Source organism: Crinia signifera, chromosome 3, assembly GCF_055691185.1.
Source record: "Crinia signifera chromosome 3, ASM5569118v1, whole genome shotgun sequence".
Classification (NCBI taxonomy): Eukaryota; Metazoa; Chordata; class Amphibia; order Anura; family Myobatrachidae; genus Crinia; species Crinia signifera.
Window position 1 is genome coordinate 300035426 of NC_139219.1, and position 12395 is coordinate 300047820.

At 42.9% G+C, this 12395-nt stretch overlaps 1 protein-coding gene across 1 annotated transcript in view; it reads right to left on the reverse strand.

Annotated features, from left to right (window-relative positions):
- MBOAT2 (membrane bound glycerophospholipid O-acyltransferase 2) overlaps positions 1–12395 on the reverse strand; it is a 173422-nt gene that overhangs the window by 9679 nt on the left and 151348 nt on the right. The window contains exons 9-11 of the mRNA XM_083178526.1: positions 9370–9562; positions 4360–4463; positions 232–296 (exon numbers count right to left, since the gene is read on the reverse strand). Of these exons, the coding sequence (XP_083034652.1) occupies positions 232–296; positions 4360–4463; positions 9370–9562 (362 nt within the window). The remainder of the gene's footprint in view (positions 1–231; positions 297–4359; positions 4464–9369; positions 9563–12395) is intronic.

A 12395-nucleotide genomic window follows, 5' to 3' on the forward strand; every position in this document is an offset into this window, starting at 1 on the left:
ATAAGTATATACAGAGGTGGTTCCAGAGATGGGGCTGCAGCACAGCTCAGCATTCAAATAGGGGAGCCACACCTACTTCTACTAACTGTCATCCCAAACTGACTCACTGGCAGTTGGTGTGGCTCCCCTATTTGACCTGATATGGACATACAGCCGGCAGATAAGTTAATAAGTTAATGGAGAAAGGGTGGAAGTACATATTGATATGACGCAGAAGGAGAGCTCTCATACCTCTTCAGCCACAATGCAGTCTGTATATTCCAGTTATCAATAAACATCTTAAAGCTTGTTGAAAACTGCAATGCAAAAAACATAATATAGGTTCCGAAACTGCGTTCCTCCACTAACTTTATTACAGCATATAAAGAGATTACAATCTATAGTCTACAATTAACAAATGCAACATTGACATTTATTACTGGTAAAACATTTTCCTAGATAAATAAACATTATTAACATTACTAATACTTTATCTGAGATTAAGTGTTACCAAAGTACGGAACCATTACATTATGCAAGTACAGCCCAAGTTGGTAATGAGAATGGCATAAAGGCTTTGGGGGAGTGGCTTACAGAGAGGTCATGTGGTTATCACTCAGGCACTAGCGCTAATCACAGTGTGCAGTAGGTCCCATTCATGTCACAGGCATGACACAACGAAAATATCTGTGTGCGTTCTAATCCTTTCCCAGAAAGTCTATTACAACTCTCTCCCCAGTAGGAGGGAGTTGTAGTAGACCAACAAAGCCCACAGGAATGACACATCTAGCTCTTTCCTCCCCTCAAGGTCCTCTCCCATACAGAAACTCTGCTTGTCACGTGACCCTCTCTTCTCTGCACCACCCTTCCTCATGCCACAGTCGACTCGCTGGGTCTTCAAAGTCTTTCATTTCAACCTTACAAACTCATCTCTTCAGACAAGCATATAATAAGACCTTGTAATAATCTGCTCCACTCATTTAATGTGTTTCATGCTACGACCTGATTTACAATGTAGACAAGGCAAATAAATCAGCTTGGGGGCTATATAGCAAGGTTTAGTAAATTGTCAAATGCCAAATACTTCTGGCACTTGCACTGCCTCCCTTATGTTCCTAGGCAGTGCCTAATGAGGGAACTGGGAGCATGACGATCACCTTGTACCTGGTAATGGCGTTCAAGCAGTAAGGATCTTATACAACTCTTACCATCATTTTGTAAAAGTACTAGATGGGCTTAGTATATACATACAAAGTATCTCTTACATCATGTTTGACCAGGACTTGCCTCAGGTAGTGCAAATCCATGATTTTTGTGCAGCCTGAGCATAGCCCAGGACTTAGTCAGCAGCTCTGGGGCCAAAGCTGATGTCACATGACTTCCCTTCAAACGCCGGGCCACGCCTATGTTTTCCTCGACACTCCCAGAAAACAGCCGGTTACCACCTCCAAACGCCGGCTTCCTGTCAATCAACTTGCGCACGGCCAGCGATAAAAAAGTAGCAGGATTTTGTTGCAAGTTGGCCTCGCACATGTGTACTACAGGCTGTAGGCATGCTCAGTCTATCGACCCACAATATACAGAATCATTCTTCATCTCCTCATACAATGTTGTTTGCACATCTGCTAGTAATAGTTGTTGCATATATGTGTGTGTGTGTGTGTGTGTGTTATATCACTTCTCAGAGGAAGGTGAACTAGAAAGAGTAACGAGAAAGTACCCAGTGGCACAGAACAGGTTGTGAGAACATATCTCAGAGGGAGCAGCGAGAAAGCTTCTCTGCTAGAATGTACCACTGAGCATCAGTGCTGTGAAAGAACCTTGGTCGGTCAGCTGTGTCATTTTTACCTTAAGCCTATCACGAATTCTGTTTACAAATGGAACCACGTTATTCCATAGGACAAATCACAATGTCAGATGCCTGTTTGTACCTGGTCTTTTAACTATTGAAGAGAATTAGACCTTTTGTTCTATCAATTTTTGATCCTATTTACCACTGAAGAAGTCTCCTTCGGACGAAACGCGTAGGGTCATTTGGGTCATCAATTCTGAATTTAGGTCAGATGTTGGATCATTCATTGAAATTTTATAAAAATCCCCATTTTAATAAAATATCCCTTTGTATTGATGTTTTGAATAAATACAATTGATTTTACCGCTGTGTACCATTTCTGATGAAAATATAAGAGCGCACTTTTATATCTTTTTTATTTTCATCTCTATCCCTTGGGCCTCTATTAACAGCGAGGTTCTATAGAAGTGCTTCCACCCCAACAGCGCGGAAAAAGACCACAAACCCTTCTCTTCTGTAGGAACCTGCTGTGTGGTCTGAGCTGTGCCCTCTGTTGGATTGCTGTATCTGTTGCTTACCTCCTGACGAAGGTCCCAAGTGGACGGAAACGTTGAGTACCCTGATATTTATCCTTTTTGTACATTTTTTCTTGAATACACAGCTAATTTTAATTGCATTTAAAATACTGGAGAGTGCGTCCTTTTTTTCTACATACGTGGACTTTGGTTCTGGATGACACCCTAGGAGATGTTCTTTGTTGGATGGAGTGCGATCTTATCTCTACATATAATATATATATATATATATATATATATATATATATATATATATATATATATATATATATATATATATATATATATATATTATATACAGTATATGTTTATGTAAACTTATATGTTCACAGCCGGTTGTGTTTTTATATATATTTTTATTAAATATAGCATATATTGTTTAAATATAAATATCTTATCTGATAAGTCTCCCCATATCAAACTTTGTATATGATGAGTTACTGTCCAATAGCACAAAACTCTAAATACTAAGTGGTTTCTATTAAACGTGAGATATTTATGACCCATTTTTACTGTTCACAAGCATATGTGTAGGGATTTTTTGCTGCCTTTATAATTTGTATCAAGTTCTAGAACTCAATAGCGCCAGGCCACTTACTTGTCTCTCAGAGTGTTGAGTTTGTACTTGCTTTTTAGAATATCAAGTTTTTTTAAATGAAAATTAATAAAAGCTACATTTTATGCAGTTTCCACTAAATCAATGGTACGTAAGTAACCCACAAAGACACAATTTCTCTCCTTCGCTTACAAAACATCTAATTATCCAGATTTTAGAGTTAAGTCCAATACACACTGGGCAATTTTGACCTGAAAGCAGCTCAGTTTTGTCGTTTGAGTGGCTTTCAGTGTGTTTGGGGCAACGATGAGCACTCCCACATCATTGCCATCAGCCACCAGCAGATGAGAGACCGGGTGGACGGCTTTCCGTAGCATCCTGCTATGGTAAGTCGTCCAACCCCATGAAAATCGCTCAGAAGGGTGAAAATCGTTCAGTCTGTGTGCACTGAGCGATTTTCAGCCCAGTGTGTATGGACTTTAACAGTAATAATTTGAGGGCTCTAAAAAAAACTGATATTTGGGACTGCACTACACAGGAGGATGGGAGGTATGGCTCATTTACCACTGGTACATTGCTCTAATTCAGGGGTGGGGAACCTTCGGCCCTCCAGCTGTTGTGTAACTGCATATCCCAGCATTCCCTGCTACAGTTTTGCGAGTTGGCCATACGAAAACTGTTGCAGGGCATGCTGGGATGTGTAGTCAACAACAGCTGGAGGGACGAAGGTTCTCCATCCCTGCTTTAATTGCTAGTTACACCTAGCAGTGATAGGGTGATTGGTAGATTAGAAAAGTCTAGGCATGCCTCCAGAGACGGGATTTATATGAATTCCCGACGCCGGAATCCCAACCGCCAAAATACCGTCAAGGGGAGGGACGTGGATCCCCCTCCCCCCTTTGTGTGCTCTCTACGGTCGCCACGCAGCGGACACGATGCCTCGTTATGCTCGGCACACTAATTTATTCTCCCTCTATGGGTGTCATTGACACCCACGGAGGGAGAAAGTGTCGGGATTCCGAACTGCATCCCCCAGAGACATTATCCAGACATCTATGGGACGTTATCCAGACATTTCCCCCCTCTGTGGAGGCCAAACCCATTGTCCCAATACTTACAATGGTGATAGGATGTGAGGGAGAGAAGACAGTTCTTTCAGAACCTCCAGAATACATTACTAAGGACTTGCACACTGTTGGTATGACAATAAGCTAAACAATTCTGTTAGCTTCAAGCAAATGCTCTTTTTAGTACAGGACCTAGGTCCTGATGAGACACTGCAAGCAGGTTATCTCAATTATAATAATTAGCCAGTCCCAGAGCAATGTATGCTCAGGAAGGCTTTTTAATTGCAGAGTGGTCATTATGTTTGGATGGACCTTTGTAATCGGACACATGAATACTCACCTTGCCCCGCCATAAGCAACAGCTGATACAGTGAGACAGTATTGGCTTACCTCTATGTTCTTAATGTTCAAATTCGATACCAGATCCCAGTCCTCGTTCCCATGTTTGTCATAACCTTGGAAACCGAAACCTGCAGCGTTATTGATCGCATCCGCTGAAAGGACAAATGTAACATGTTGGCTTTGTATAGTAACATGAAGTACAGGACTGCAGGTGAGTATTTGGTATCACATCGGCTATGCTTGTCTAGAGGATATACTCTCCTGGAAACTGCAATTTGCTTGCCAACATATTTATTTGTATTTACCGGTTGAGACACCAGAACCTGGAGAGACTGCGGCTGTATCTGCTTATGAAATGCTAAGTTATAGTGTTTTCCAGGAAAACCTTATATCCTTTCATTTCTTTTGGAGTAACAGCCAGTCACATGGAGCTCACGCCTCATGTATAATGCTATTGGTTCTCAAACTGTGGGTCCCGAGCCCAAAGTGGGTCCCGACCTCAGCATGGGGTCATGACTCCATGTTGCTGACCATCAGGCTGATCACTCTGTGCCTCCACAATGCTGCCATGTATGTGCTGACTACACGTGTGATGTGATGGGTTATGGTATATTAGACTCCTCCCATCACTCTGTGCCCCCACAATGCTGCCATGTATGAGATTAACACATTTTTCTAGAACGCTCAAACTACGTCTGAAGTGCCAGCGTTCAAAATACTTGCATTTACTACCACACAGCAGGCAGGACATGCAGGAAATGTCAGAGCCAAGCCCAGGCTTACCTCTAGCACTGTACACAAAACAAACATGACCTCTAGATACTTTCGCTAGGTGTAGTCAGGACGGAGATTATTTCCCAGACTAATTACATATTTGTTCACAGCTAGATTTATCATGTTGGCAAACAAAGTGGCTTTCTTCTAACCCAATGGTTTCTTAAACTCAGTTCTCAAGACCCCAAATAGTTCCCATTTTCCATGTCACAGGTGTAGTCATAATGACGCATTTCAAAAGATCCACAGGTGGAGCAAATTATTTAACTTGCGATCCCTGGCCTGATTCTGGTTCACTTGCAAAAGCACATTCTCTCTCTAATGGAGAAAACCATGTGCACTGCAGGTGGGGCAGATGTAACATGTGCAGAGAGAGTTAGATTTGGGTGGGGTTTGTACTTCAAACGGATATCTATATTGCAGTGTAAAAATAAAGCAGCCAATATTTACTGTGCACAGAAACAAAATAACACCCAAATCTAACTCTCTCTGCACAGGTTACACATACGTTTCACCGATAAAATACAGGTTTTAAGCCAATTCATGCTTGAGCACAGGTAACTTAATTAGTACAAACTCGGTCAGTTTTAACCATTGGACTGTACTTTGCACTCATATATAGACTGTAATGACAGCTTTTGGGAAACTACGCTCTAACCCAGGGGTGGCCAAACCCGTCCTCAAGATCTACCAACAGTTCTTGTTTGTCAGGAAGCCTGTGGATCTATAGTAGGAATGAATGCAGCAGGTTTGAAAATGTGACAGTAATGACTACAGCTGTGATCTGGGACATGTGACAGTTAGCAATAACTACAGCTGTGCACCAGCTAGGTGATCTGGGAAATGTGGCAATTAGTAATAACTACAGCTGTGCACCAGCTAGGTGATCTGGGAAATGTTACAGTTAGTAATGGCTACAGCTGTGCACCAGCCAGGTGATCTGGGGAATGTGGCAGTTAGTAATAACTACAGCTCTGCACCAGCTAGGGCATGGATCCTCAAACTGCGGCCCTCCAGATGTTGTGAAACTACAAATCCCAGCATGCCTTGCCACAGTTTTAAAACTCCCTTATAGCAAAACTGTCATGCAGGGATTTGTAGTTTCACAACATCTGGAGGGCTGCATTTTTAGGACCCATGAGCTAGGGGATCTGAGGAATGTGACAGTTAGTGATGGCTACAGCTGTGCACCAGCTAGGTGGTCTGAGGAATGTGGCAGTTAGTAATGACTATAGCTGTGCACCAGCTAGGTGATTTGGGGAATGTGGCAGTTAGTAATGACTACAGTTGTGCACCAGCTAAGTGATCTGGGGAATGTGACAGTTAGTAATGACTGCACCTGTGAACCAGCTAGGGAATCTGGTGAATGTGACAGTTAGTAATGACTACAGCTGTGCACCAGCTAGGTGATCTGGGGAATGTGACCGTAATGACTACAGCTGTGCACCAGCTAGGGGATCTGGGGAATGTGACAGTTAGTAATGACTACAGCTGTGCACCAGCTATGTGATCTGGGGAATGTGACAGTTAGTAATGACTACAGTTGGACACCGCTATTACAAAATGAAATCTCACTGTAAAGCTCATACAGTATAACCGAAAGATAAACAGGAATAAAGAAGGAAAACATGGGTAATACTTAGTGTTGCATTTCGTTTTATGATGCTGTAGCCTAGGAGAATTGTCTGGGCTGTTCACAGCTGGATGACTATTTACACTCTAATGAGCTGTGTAATATACGTACGTCCGGGATGATCATACAGATATATCACACAGAGCACTATATTAGGTCCAATCAGAGTGTGACGCACACAGTGCTGCTGGAAGCTGTGCCAGAGGGTTAGCCGGGCTTCCTAATTCCGTTGCACAACCTAAAGCTCTTTCCCCTCTGTTACGTCACTAGAACACATTTTGCCAGGCTTTTTTATGATCCTATTTGTGTCATTTTATGTTACACATTAGCACATTTATAGATCCCTAATAGCCAGCTCTCAACCAATCGACAAATAGCCCCACCGAATGTCAGCCTTGGACTGTGTGTCCAGGGTAATCGCATAAGAGATAAAGCAATATTAATATTTGACATTACAGAGTATTTTGTCAATGCATTGGCACCTGGGATCAGAGCGCCATACGCAGAACAGCCATAGTCTGAATGTGTTTCCCACTTTCTAACACCCACCCGGCACTGCTCCCATGAGAACAGGTCATTCATGATTTTTTACCCAAAACAACGATTCCCAAGTTTCCCCCTTTCTCTGGCTCCCCCAACAGTCTACTTTCACCTCACAGAGTGTTATTCCTGTAATCCTCTGTTTATGCTCACTTCTACCCCTTCCGTGACACCCCTGTCTGTCTGCCCCTCCCCTTTAAGCATGTAAGCTCTCACAAGCAGGGCCCTCTCTCCTCATGTACATTTCTAAGAATATATATATTCCCAATAATTGCTTCAGTGTCCTGTCCGCTGCAGCAACTGTCTTTATTTACCATGTACTTGTCCTAAATTGCCTTATACTGTAATTTGTTATTGAATGTTTTTTTGCTCATTTTTGTATTTTCAGTTGCTGCAGAACCCTTGTTGCGCCATATAAATAAAATAAAGTAAGAATAATAATAACAACCAGTAGATAACATGTAAATTTGATTCAACAGTGTCAAAAATGGTGGGGGGGGGGGGGGATGACAACAGTGGCCAAACTTGTGAGGGATGGGCTTAAGTGCAAAATTAGGCTTTGGTTCCCTCCGCTGCCCCACTGGGAAAGGCAGTAGGTGACAGGGAAAGGTAGAGCGTGGGTATAAGTGGTATTGGGATTTGGGGCAATGAACTCCATATAAACTGAACGTCCTTAACACCTGGGTTAACTCAAAAACCCCAAAGAATAACAGAAATGTAGTGTAGAGAATGGACTTTTCTTATATAACCTAATGTTAATTCTCTGATGAAGATGTGTAAATACACAATGCTGTGTCAAAAATATAATAAAGGTGAGATAAAATAAACGTTTAAACATTTCAGTGCTGTAAACTCCAAAACCTCTGCATCAAAATAATTTGCTTAAATAATGCACAACACATAATAGATTCCGTAAATTAGTGGTCAGCTAAATTACCTCTGAAGGCAAAAGAAAATAATATAAAATTAGAACTGCAGTCCATTTAGGGGTAGAGAGATAGAGGATGGCACAGGGTAACTGGAGAAGCACAGGGTGACAGGGAGAGGCAGAGGTTGGCAAGAAGAGGCAAAGGTTAGTATAGAATGGCAGTGCTTACCTCCAGGAGGGACACTTTGCTCTGTTTCTGGACTTGTGTCCCTCCTGGAGTGGGTCATGTTGGGAGGTATGCAGTGTGAGGCAGTGGGCGGCACAGGAACGCAGATGGTGGCAGGGTGAGGCAGAGTGTAACAATGAAGGCAGAAGGTGAGAAGAGAAGGCAGTGGGTGACCAGGAGGGGAGAGGTGAGGCAGAGGATAGGAGGGGGAGACAGCGGGTGACCGGGAAAGGAAGTGAGTGACAGAACAAATGCACAAGGTTAGTGCCCTGCCTCTTTAAGGTAAGGTTGTAGGTTCCTTAAGATAGAAGAGGTAGAACAAGGAGGAAGGATCAAGTCTTGTTATATTCTGAGCAATTAGAAATTCCATACTTGCCTACCTGACCCTCTCCATGAGGGAGAAATGCTCTGTTCCTGGACTTCCCTGGTAATGTATGATTGCCAGCACCTGTGGTGAAACACCTCTCTTATCAATTACCTAGCTCCCCACAGGTGATGGCAATCCTACATTACCAGGGAAGTCCAGGAACAGAGCATGGAGAGAGTCAGGTAGGCAAGTATGATAGAAATAAGAGAATGTTACAGATGTAGGCAGGGCAGAGCATAACGTGTGTATATTATATATATATTTTTAACATTGTGCAGAAATTGTTAAAAGTTGCAATTTTCTCCTGAGATAAACCAAGCAGCAATGCAAGGAGTACAAATTATTTTTCCCACTGCAGGCTAAATCATGGTGGCATTTACATATAGCAAACAAATACTAGGCAGCTAGACGGACATTTAGACTTGAACTAAGACACAATATAAATACCTCTGCACACTTTACATCCACCCACTTGCAGTGCAACGTGGTATTACAGGGTGCAAATTGCTTTTCTTTCTTTTTTTTTAATCTACACCTAACTCTCATTTAGCCCCATTTAGAAAAATCTTTAAGTCACCACTACAAAGTTTTTAATAATTCACAGTTTAGCCACAAGATGGCAGTAGTTCTCTATGTTACATGACACTTACCTAAGGTCCAGGCAAAATAATACTTTGGTCTTGCAGCCAATAGAGACAAGTAAAGATATATTACTCTTGTGGGCACCGATGAGGTTTCCTGAAAGCGTTCATCGATATTATACTCTACAGGTAATATCCGTGTAGCAGTCATGTAGAATGCTAAGGAGATAGCACAGACCACAATTTTATGTATGACCACTGCCTGGAAGAAAGAAAAACACAACACAAATAAAACACAAAAGTTTTGTACTGCTCAGCACTTCAGCATACATGCTACAGAGGAACCGCAAAAGTGTACCTTTAGCTACAGTACCTGCAACAAGGTAAACACAAAAGTAACAAAAGCCATCCGGAAGACCTCTGAGTTTACCCTCGCAGATGTGGTCTCTCTTGGTGAATTGGGAGATGGGAAAGCAAAAGTTACGCAATTTTTGCCTAATCAGGCCCAGAACCGCTGAGCAAGCGATTCGTGCTAGGACTGCGGGGGGGATGGGCCTCATTACGCAAACTGCTTCATTACACCACCTCTACCCTACCGTGGGATGACGTGAATCTTGCTCATCGGATGTGAAGGGATGTTTCAGTATGACTAAAGTGGATCCACAACCTGCACCAATAGGAGGAAGCCATTTTGATATCCAAGTTATTATCCAGCCAATCAGTTACCTAGGAGACATCACTCATCAACAAGGCAGCATATCCTGCCCTAGCAACCTCGTGACTATTGGACCAGGCCATAAAATGTGGGCCGATTCCCCCTTCTGCCAGTCGACAAACATCAATTATGGGCAAATCACTGGGGAAGTGACAAAAAACCAAGCAAGTTAAATATCCCTGACTCGCCAAACCCGATCATTACTTATGTCCTGTACACATGGTGCGATTCTGACTAGCTTTCCAGTCTATATAGTCAAAATCGAATCGAAATTGAATAGGTTTTCATCCTCTTTAAATGCCGATTTGATCCCGATGCGCGGCCCTGTGGCAACTAACTGAAATAGAAAAATAGACTGTGCAGGTGACACTATAATTTAGTACAGATCTGTACAATATAGTCAAAATCGAATGTGTACACTGCACCATGCGATTCGTTACGGTTCAATGATGATCGAATTGGGATTGAATACGAATAGCACCATGTATACGGGGCTTTAGTCTGAATTGTCATATCAAGGATATCCAACGTGTTGGACTTTCCTGGTCCCCCAACATAGACAATGGCAGAGCGGAGAATTGCCCCAATACCTGCCTAATACAAGGGCCCCTTATACCCCTTTCACATCGCACCTCAAACCCAGGCTATTGTCCTGTTAACCCAGGTCAAGGTACCGTATGAAAGCACACTGAATAACCCGGGTGGACCAACCCGGCAATACGACCTGGGTTATAAGAAGGTTTAAACCTGGGTCACTCTGTGTATAATGGGTGACCAGAGTTTAATGTGAAAGTGCCGCACCCAGGATCATGATTCCGGTCCAGCGCAGCATAGCGATGTGAAGGCGGTATTAGTGTCCTTCTAGTGCTGACTTATGTTTGCACAAAGAAATTGAATCTTATAGATATATAATAGAATAGAATGGTAAATAGTTGAAAAATATACTTTCCTTTGTGCACCGCTGCATTCCCAGAATACCATGTAAAGAGTATACATAAGTTACTTTAAAGACGGACACTAAGGGGGTATTCAATCCTTGGCAAGTTCTACAACAAGTCGGACGATTTTGGGTCATATTTACAGATGGAGTCGCTCTCATTAGAACGGCTCCTGGTGATTGTATCGCCATGCGCTGTCCTCCGCCAGCTGGCAGAGTCCAATAGAATGGGGCATGCATGCACAAGACGCTCGCGTGCCCCATTCTGTCGGAAGCCTCTGCAGCCATCTTCCGCCGCTGCACGTCTCGCCCGTTCTCCCCCGCACACTGCCCGCTCCCTGTCCTTTAAGTGGAGACGGGCAGGGAAGCACCTTGTCCCCACTTCCCGACTCCTTGCTGACTGGTTAGAGTCTGGTACAAGTGAGAAATTAGGGTAAAGATGGGGGTGACTAGAAACTATTTTATTTTATTTATTTATTAACAGTTTCTTATATAGCGCAGCATATTCCGTTGCGCTTTACAATAGCAGACAGTGATACAACAAAACAGGGTATTTACAGACAGTCAAAATGTAGGAGGGCCCTGCTCGCAAGCTTACAATCTATGCAGCAGTGCATGAGATACTGGCTTAGTACGTACGAGAGCTATCATTTAGGTTAGGGATTGGGAAATGTCGTGCTGACATCTGACACACTGTAGCATGAGCACAATGATTATTACTGACACACCTGTGTACTCTTTGCTACCTTCAGTATACAGTATTTCCTGTGCCGGCAGCTGCCAAGCCCATAGGTGCAATGCGGGAATATTAGTAATATTGGTCTGTCATTAACTATCATTACTGGACATGGAGGGTCTATTAAACAAATAAAAGTCAAAATTCAATTAGAAGAGGCCCAGCAACTGCCACCAACTGACATTTCAAACGGACTCACTGGCAGTTGGTATTGCTCCCCTATTTGAATTTTGGACTGTGCTGCAGCCGCTCCTCAGGAGCCACAACTGGTTATCGCCATTCTGGTAGCGGTTCTGTTTTGAGTAGCATTTCGCTCAGTGTAATAAAATGGGCTAGAATTTACAAAAAAGCTTTACTCCTGATTAATTCAGGTCACAAATGGAGCCAAACTGAGCAGTTTTATTAGAAAACCAAAGTTTAATGAGTAAACTGAATAGTTATAACAGTAGGTCGGATTAGGATCTCCAGTCCTGACATCTGTCACCCTGCGCAAACTACACCGCATCCATTAAATCATACTTGCCTGCTTTTGAAAACTAGTTCAGGGAGATTATAGCTGGTAATAGAATTTTGTACAGTGCCCCATTGAGGGGGCGTGTCATGCTCCACCCAAAGGGCGTGCCTAGTTCCATATATGGAGAAATTGTGAAAAGAGATTGTGAACGTGGCACCTAGAAGCGTGGGTGTGTACTGCTACATCAGAGAGG